Source organism: Nansenia antarctica (assembly GCF_963989245.1).
Source record: "Nansenia antarctica genome assembly, chromosome: 2".
Classification (NCBI taxonomy): domain Eukaryota; kingdom Metazoa; phylum Chordata; class Actinopteri; order Argentiniformes; family Microstomatidae; genus Nansenia; species Nansenia antarctica.
Window position 1 is genome coordinate 88,165,275 of NC_137675.1, and position 9,428 is coordinate 88,174,702.

At 49.0% G+C, this 9,428-nt stretch overlaps 1 protein-coding gene across 1 annotated transcript in view; it reads right to left on the reverse strand.

The window, feature by feature from the left end:
* Positions 1–2,069: 2,069 nt before the first annotated feature.
* LOC308150836 (jupiter microtubule associated homolog 1-like) overlaps positions 2,070–9,428 on the reverse strand; it is a gene marked incomplete at its 3' end in the record, with an annotated part of 27,760 nt that continues 20,401 nt past the window's right edge. The window contains exon 5 of the mRNA XM_080523626.1: positions 2,070–2,236. Within this exon, the coding sequence (XP_080379752.1) occupies positions 2,070–2,236 (167 nt within the window). The remainder of the gene's footprint in view (positions 2,237–9,428) is intronic.

Here is a 9,428-nt window from a genome sequence, read left to right on the forward strand (position 1 = left end):
CACCATGGCCTGGGGTGGTCCAGTGGTCTAGTACCATGGCCTGGGGTGGTCCAGTGGTCTAGTACCATGGCCTGGGGTGGTCCAGTGGTCTAGTACCGTGGCCTGGGGTGGTCCAGTGGTCTAGTACCATGGCCTGTGGTGGTCCAGTGGTCTAGCAAGATGGCCTGGGGTGGTCCAGTGGTCTAGCACCATGGCCTGGGGTGGTCCAGTGGTCTAGCACCATGGCCTGGGGTGGTCCAGTGGTCTAGTACCATGGCCTGGGGTGGTCCAGTGGTCTAGTACCATGGCAAGGGATGGTCCAGTGGTCTAGTACCATGGCCTGTGGTGGTCCAGTGGTCTAGCACCATGGCCTGTGGTGGTCCAGTGGTCTAGCAAGATGGCCTGGGGTGGTCCAGTGGTCTGGTACCATGGCCTGTGGTGGTCCAGTGGTCTAGCACCATGGCCTGGGGTGGTCCAGTGGTCTAGCACCACGGCCTACAGTGCACACACAGTAGAGGGTAAGCTGAGACTGTGACGATTAGAAGTTTATTACGCATCAGCTCTTTTTATACAACCTACATGTGAACAGGTGACTAACGTGTACGCGCCATATCTTGGATGCAGACGTAATGTAAGTGGAGAGGAGATTGATCGGACAGTTGACAATAAATGGTAAACGGACTGCACTTACAGTATATAGCGCCTTTTTTGCTGCTCCAAAGCGCTTTACAACGGCCTCTCATTCACCCATTCACACACACATTCACACACCAATGGCGACAAGCTGCCAAATGAATGAATTTCGATTATTTTACGGTACTGTCTCAATTATATTTGAACCATTTTCTGGGTCTACCAGTAGGCGCATGCCCAGTGTACCTGAATACGCACATGGTTCCATGTGGCCAGAGATTCTTTTGCGCGTCGATGAGAAAACCGCTTGTGTGATCGAAATAGCAGTTTGTAAATGTTTTTGTCATTGTGTTGCCACAGCCTAAAAGACTTCTCATAAAACACCTTTTGGGAGAGAATTAAAGGCCAATATTCAGACTTGATCCACTGATCCACTTTCATTCGAAGTAAAAATCTAAACAAACAAAGCAACAGCAACAAATTCATATCAATCTTTATTGTACTTAGAAATTCACGCATCAAATCTTTTTTTTTTTTTCTCTCTTTTTTTCTTTTTCTTAAACCATTTACAACAGGGGGGGAGAGGGGGGGAGAGGGGGAGGGGGGCGAGACAGGGAATGAGAGACAAAGCTAAACGTCAAACCTTCTCCAGCCAGCATGATGCTAGAGGATGGTCTGAGAGAGAGGGGGAGGGGGAGAGAGAGAGAGGGGGAGGGGGAGAGAGAGAGAGGGGGAGGGGGAGAGAGAGAGAGGGGGGAGAGAGAGAGAGGGGGGGAGAGAGAGAGAGGAGGGGGAGAGAGAGAGAGGGGGGGAGAGAGAGAGAGGGGGGGGAGGGGGAGAGAGAGAGGGGGGGGGGAGAGAGAGAGAGGGGGGAGAGAGAGAGAGGGGGGGAGAGAGAGAGAGGGGGGAGAGAGAGAGAGGGGGGAGAGAGAGAGGGGAGGGGGAGGAGAGAGAGAGAGGGAGGAGAGAGAGAGAGAGAGAGAGGGGAGGGAGAGAGAGAGGGGGGGGGAGAGAGAGAGAGGGGGGAGAGAGAGAAGAGAGGGGGGGGAGAGAGAGAGAGAGAGGAGAGGAGAGAGAGAGAGAGAGAGAGAGAGAGAGAGAGAGAGAGAGAGGAGAGAGAGAGAGAGAGGGGGGAGGAGAGAGAGAGAGAGAGAGAGGGGAGGGAGATACATAAAGTGCTTCTGTCAACGGTTTTCTTCTTTTAATAGAAAAAGGAGCAAAACAAAAGGTGGGAGGGGGGGTGGCGGGAGGGGGGGGGCAGAGGTGTGTGTGTGGGGGGGGCAGAGGTGTGTGTGTGTGGGGGGGGGGCTAGTGAATGTGAGGGAGTTAGCGGTCTAACTGGGACATTGGGGGGGGGGCAGGAGAGAAGAGGGACGGGAGGGGGGGGAGTAATTCTTTTTTTCCCCCCAAAAATGTAAAAATAAAAAAATGGTTCCAGCTGGGGGGGGGTAGGGGTCTCAGCCCAGGATGAGGCTGGACTTCCCCCCGGGGGGGTTCCTCCTGCCTGCGGGGGCGGGGCCAGGGGCGGGGCCAGGGGGGGCGGGGCCTCCCGAGGGGGCGGAGGGCTGTGGTGACTCCGCCTCCTTCTGCTCCGGGACCGCCTCCACCTCCTCATAGCAGTCTGCTGCAACACACACCCAGAGAGATTACACACTACTGTAACACACTGCAACACACACCCAGAAAGATTACACACTACTGTAACACACTGCAACACACACCCAGAGAGGTTACACACTACTGTAACACACTGCAACACACACCCAGAGTGATTACACACTACTGTAACACACTGCAACACACACCCAGAGAGATTACACACTACTGCTGTAACACACTGCAACACACACCCAGAGTGATTACACACTACTGTAACACACTGCAACACACACCCAGAGAGGTTACACACTACTGTAACACACTGCAACACACACCCAGAGAGATTACACACTACTGTAACACACTGCAACACACACCCAGAGAGGTTACACACTACTGTAACACACTGCAACACACACCCAGAGAGGTTACACACTACTGTAACACACTGCAACACACCCAGTGTTTCCTCTACATGCATTTATTGGTGGCGGGCCGCCACGAATGAATTTCCTCCGCCACGAATTGATTCAGTCCACAAAAAAAAAAAAAAAAAAAGTTCTCAAAAAAAAAATCGGAAAAAAATCTGAACATTTTAGCTGATTAAAATATATCTGATCCTAGATCAGCGCTATAATGGATGTTGACTAAAAGTGCACCTAAATCCACGCCCATCTCTCTCTAACCGCTGATCCAAAATCAGATTAATGACATTCAGTTGACGACGTGACACAAGGGCTCCTGATTGGTCTAAATGTGAACTGTGGTATTATTGTTATTGTGTACAGGCCACCGTAGTGACATCAGATGGGTATTCCATCAACATCGCTAAAGGGAATATCCAGGCATATTCTGATAGGTCTCGCGAGAGTTATCAAAAATAAGCCAGGATTTTCCTTTAGCGACGTTGATGGAATACCCCCCAGGTCAGGTGGGCAGGTTACGACGAGACAACAAGAGACCGGTATTGTAGAGCTTACAGAGCGAGTTAAAATAAAGACACTTACATTGAAATACAGAAGGACTCACGTGTATGTTTAATAGAATAACACGACATGGTGTCAGAAGTCCTGTAAGTGAGTGTTAAGAGTTAGATCGGCCGACAAGTGTCATTTGAGCTCGTGACGGTGAGAAGGGAGAAGAAAAAATGGATGCTAATGCTAACGCGGGAGCAGCTGCAGTCCAGAGAGCTTCTTCGAAAAATTAAACGAAAACAGCGACAGATGGATGGATTTTTCAAGAAAAAAGATGCCCCAGACAAACATTGCTGAAGCTAGCAGTGGCTATGAGCGACCCGAAACTGCATGGCTGGCAGGACCAAAGAAGCTAGGTGGTGGATCAGCTAACAGCGTTTATGGCAGGGTACCACCACCACCAGCTACAACTACAACTACAGCGGGAGAGCCATCAGCATCGGCTAGCTGTGTTGGTGTATCAGCAGACATTAGCAAGTCAAAAAACTATTCTTATGTGCCGTCACTTTAGCAACGACACAGGATTGTCAAGGGGAAAAGAAGGGGAGACGATTTTTTTATTGACAACGGAATTACATGCTGGAAAAACATGCAGCTAAAATTCAGGGAAGATTTGGACCTTCAGAGACACACGGGAGAAGTACGGGAAAACAGGGCTGATGTGGGTGTCATCAAAGGTAAGAGTTTGTTTTCTTTAACTCAGCTGATACTCAGCTGTTTACCGAATGCTCCATCTGACTGTGATTTTACTTCTGTAATGTGGTGGGTTGACATAATTCACGCACGGAACTATAGGTTGAGAGTATTGTTCCGTCCGCAGTTGAGTGCGTAGTACCCAAGTTGTTTAGACTGTTCTATTTACTGCTTGAGTGTGTTGTTGACAATCGTTCATGTTCTTCATTATACGTTTAGCTTTGTCATTTGATACGCCGCCTACGACTACCATCTCTCTGCACTACAGTAAACAGTTAATCAGTAACGTTAGCCGCTTTTGTGCTCATGTAGGCCTACTTCGTATTATATTATAGCTGATGATCTTTGTGTGTGTGTATGTGACTGTCAGTCACAAGTTTATATTCTGTATATTCATTATTATTTTTTTGGCCATCCTCTAGTTTTGGCTGAAATGAGGTCGTTGTTTTGAGAAAAAAACGTGCACGCGAAAAAATATCGCCCAGACAGGTTACACACCAACACACACACTACTGCAACACACTCCCATAGAGGTTACACACCAACACACACTAACACACACACTACTGCAACACACACCCATAGAGGTTACACACCAACACACACACACCCACACACACACACACACACACACACACACACACACACTACTGCAACACACACCCAGACAGGTTACACACCAACACACACACACTACTGCAACACACACCCATAGAGGTTACACACCAACACACACCCAGAGAGGTTACACACTGTAACACACACACACACACACACACACACGTTACACACACACGTTACACACACACACACACACACAACAGTATCTCAGTCTCTCTCTCTCTCTCACACTCACACACACACACACACACACACACACACACAACTACAGTGGAACACACACCACAGAAACACAGTGGAATACACAGCTATGCTATTATTATCATCTCTTATTATTTCTATTATTATGCTACCCTATTGTCTCTTGTCTGAGTTATTCAACAGTATGACACACACACACACACACACACACAGAGATACATACTCACACTCTCTCACACAAACACAGACACAAACACACACACACACTCACTCACTCACACACACACACACACACACACACACACACACACACGCACACGCACACGCACACTCAACAGAGCAGCCCTGTGTTGTGACACACAGACAGTAAACTCGACCAGGGCTGGGTGGGTACGACACACAGCTGCTGCTGCCTCCCTCCAGCCTGCTGAAGGTCCAACAGGCCCTGCTTTGAGGCCGGGCCGGGGGGTGTGAGGCCGGGCTTAACCAGATCAGAGAGCTGAGGGGAGCGACCACGCTTCCCATTAGCGCTAGAACACGCTAACAACACGCTACAGGGACGGTGAGTTACAGCCTAGACCGGAGTTAACTCCTTCACTGCCGAGGGGGAACAAAGTCAGCCAGATGGTCGACGTGATCCCAGAAGGCCGAGGGTGAATACAGTTTTACAGTTTCTACAACAGCATGTTTGGATACTGGATTCTGATTGGCTAGCAACAGTGGTAAATACCCCCAACAACTCCCTTCAGTTCAGACCGCATTTCCAGTATCAATGCGCCTCCCAATCAATCTGATTAAGAACACCTGTGCTGACCTACAAGGCAATGGTTGATCTGGTTTATGGGACTATATTCTGTGGCGGAAGGATATATGTATTTTGAAACGATTGATGATTGTAAAAAAAATAATTTATGTCATGGCTTCGCCTCGTGCCACAACCCTGTACTAGTGGTAAATGAGTCCACAACCCCCTTCCTCTCATGGTAAATTGCTTCCATTCACCAGAAATGCATCACTACTTGTTGTGCTTCCATAAAAATGTCAAGCGGATGCTTCAATGTTAGCGGAAAAAAAAGAAAATGCGAATCATGTGCGAATTATTATGCGCGTTTCAAACCTGTTTTCATTTAACTTTAATGCGCAAAAACCATCTCAAACAAGCGTACAAACTTTTGAGCGAATTCGAGGAAGTTTATTTGAATTAAGCCGTTTCTCCTCCTCCCTCCTCCTCCTCCTCCCTCCACCCTCCTCCTCCTCCTCCTCCCCCTCCTCCTCCCCCTCCTCCTCCTCCTCCTCCTCCTCCTCCCCCTCCTCCTCCTCCTCCTCCTCCTCCTCCTCCCGCTCCCCCCCCTCCTCCTCCTCCTCCTCCTCCTCCTCCTCCTCCTCCCCCTCCCCCTCCCCCTCCCCCTCCCCCTCCTCCTCCCGTATTAACATTAAGCAGTTTCCTTAAAATCTCATCAGATTCCAGGCCCTGGTGCTGGCCTACCAGGCAGCTAAAGGGACAGCTCCTGCCTACCTGCAGGCATTGGTCACCCCACAAACTTCAGTCCGTTCACTCCGCTCCTCCACCTCTGCTGGCCGACTGGTCCCACCACCTCTACACCTACATGGCAGTCGCACTGCCCGATCACGTCTCTTCACTACACTGGCTCCCCGCTGGTGGAATGAGCTTCCCACGGCTGTCAGAACTGCAGAGTCACTACCCATCTTCCGTCGGAGACTGAAGACCTCCGTCTCTTCAGGTTACACCTTAACTGCTCCTCATGAGACATCTACCACCCCCCAGCACAGCGTCTCCTGAGACACCTGCTTTTCCCCTCTACTGTGTCCCCTATGACTTCTACTGCCCCCCTTGTACTGTCTCTCCAGTGTTTATTAATAAAAATAATAATAAAATAGAAAAAGAAAGAAAGAACGCTTTTTTTTATCACGATGACTGCCAGTGGCCCCGGGCCTGAGCTAGATTACTCTTCCTGCTACGACTGGTGGATTGATGATTCACTCGCTTAGTCAAATGTATCGATTGTAAGTCGCTTTGTAATAAGGTGTCTGCTAAATGCCAAACATGTAAATGACTGAGACTTCTACAGGACAGACAGACTTCTACAGGACAGACAGACTTCTACAGGACAGACAGACTTCTACAGGACAGACAGACTTCTACAGGACAGACAGACTTCTACAGGACAGACTGAGACTTCTACAGGACAGACTGAGACTTCTACAGGACAGACAGACCTCTACAGGACAGACAGACTTCTACAGGACAGACAGAGACTTCTACAGGACAGACTGACTTCTACAGGACAGACAGAGACTTCTACAGGACAGACTGAGACTTCTACAGGACAGACAGACTTCTACAGGACAGACAGACTTCTACAGGACAGACTGAGACTTCTACAGGACAGACTGAGACTTCTACAGGACAGACAGACTTCTACAGGACAGACAGACTTCTACAGGACAGACAGACTTCTACAGGACAGACAGACTTCTACAGGACAGACAGACTTCTACAGGACAGACAGACCTCTACAGGACAGACAGACTTCTACAGGACAGACTGACTTCTACAGGACAGACAGACTTCTACAGGACAGACAGACTTCTACAGGACAGACAGACTTCTACAGGACAGACAGACTTCTACAGGACAGACAGTCTTCTACAGGACAGACTGAGACTTCTACAGGACAGACAGACTTCTACAGGACAGACAGACTTCTACAGGACAGACAGACTTCTACAGGACAGACTGAGACTTCTACAGGACAGACAGACCTCTACAGGACAGACTGAGACTTCTACAGGACAGACAGACCTCTACAGGACAGACAGACTTCTACAGGACAGACAGACTTCTACAGGACAGACAGACTTCTACAGGACAGACTGAGACTTCTACAGGACAGACAGACTTCTACAGGACAGACAGACTTCTACAGGACAGACAGACTTCTACAGGACAGACTGAGACTTCTACAGGACAGACAGACTTCTACAGGACAGACAGACTTCTACAGGACAGACAGACTTCTACAGGACAGACAGACTTCTACAGGACAGACAGACTTCTACAGGACAGACAGTCTTCTACAGGACAGACAGACTTCTACAGGACAGACAGACTTCTACAGGACAGACAGACTTCTACAGGACAGACTGAGACTTCTACAGGACAGACAGACTTCTACAGGACAGACAGACTTCTACAGGACAGACAGTCTTCTACAGGACAGACAGACTTCTACAGGACAGACAGACTTCTACAGGACAGACTGACTTCTACAGGACAGACAGACTTCTACAGGACAGACAGACTTCTACAGGACAGACTGAGACTTCTACAGGACAGACAGACCTCTACAGGACAGACAGACTTCTACAGGACAGACAGACTTCTACAGGACAGACAGACTTCTACAGGACAGACAGACCTCTACAGGACAGACAGACTTCTACAGGACAGACTGAGACTTCTACAGGACAGACTGAGACTTCTACAGGACAGACTGAGACTTCTACAGGACAGACAGACTTCTACAGGACAGACAGACTTCTACAGGACAGACAGACTTCTACAGGACAGACAGACTTCTACAGGACAGACTGACTTCTACAGGACAGACAGAGACTTCTACAGGACAGACTGAGACTTCTACAGGACAGACAGACTTCTACAGGACAGACTGAGACTTCTACAGGACAGACAGACTTCTACAGGACAGACTGAGACCTCTACAGGACAGACAGAGACTTCTACAGGACAGACAGACTTCTACAGGACAGACAGAGACTTCTACAGGACAGACAGACTTCTACAGGACAGACAGACTTCTACAGGACAGACAGACTTCTACAGGACAGACAGACTTCTACAGGACAGACAGACTTCTACAGGACAGACTGAGACCTCTACAGGACAGACAGAGACTTCTACAGGACAGACAGACTTCTACAGGACAGACAGAGACTTCTACAGGACAGACAGACTTCTACAGGACAGACAGACTTCTACAGGACAGACAGACTTCTACAGGACAGACAGACTTCTACAGGACAGACAGACTTCTACAGGACAGACAGAGACTTCTACAGGACAGACTGAGACTTCTACAGGACAGACAGACTTCTACAGGACAGACAGAGACTTCTACAGGACAGACAGACTTCTACAGGACAGACAGACTTCTACAGGACAGACAGACTTCTACAGGACAGACAGACTTCTACAGGACAGACTGAGACCTCTACAGGACAGACAGACTTCTACAGGACAGACAGACTTCTACAGGACAGACAGACTTCTACAGGACAGACAGACTTCTACAGGACAGACAGACTTCTACAGGACAGACAGACTTCTACAGGACAGACAGACTTCTACAGGACAGACAGACTTCTACAGGACAGACAGACTTCTACAGGACAGACAGACTTCTACAGGACAGACTGAGACTTCTACAGGACAGACTGAGACTTCTACAGGACAGACAGACTTCTACAGGACAGACAGACTTCTACAGGACAGACAGACTTCTACAGGACAGACAGACTTCTACAGGACAGACAGACTTCTACAGGACAGACAGACTTCTACAGGACAGACTGAGACTTCTACAGGACAGACTGAGACTTCTACAGGACAGACAGACTTCTACAGGACAGACAGAGACTTCTACAGGACAGACAGACTTCTACAGGACAGACAGACTTCTACAGGAC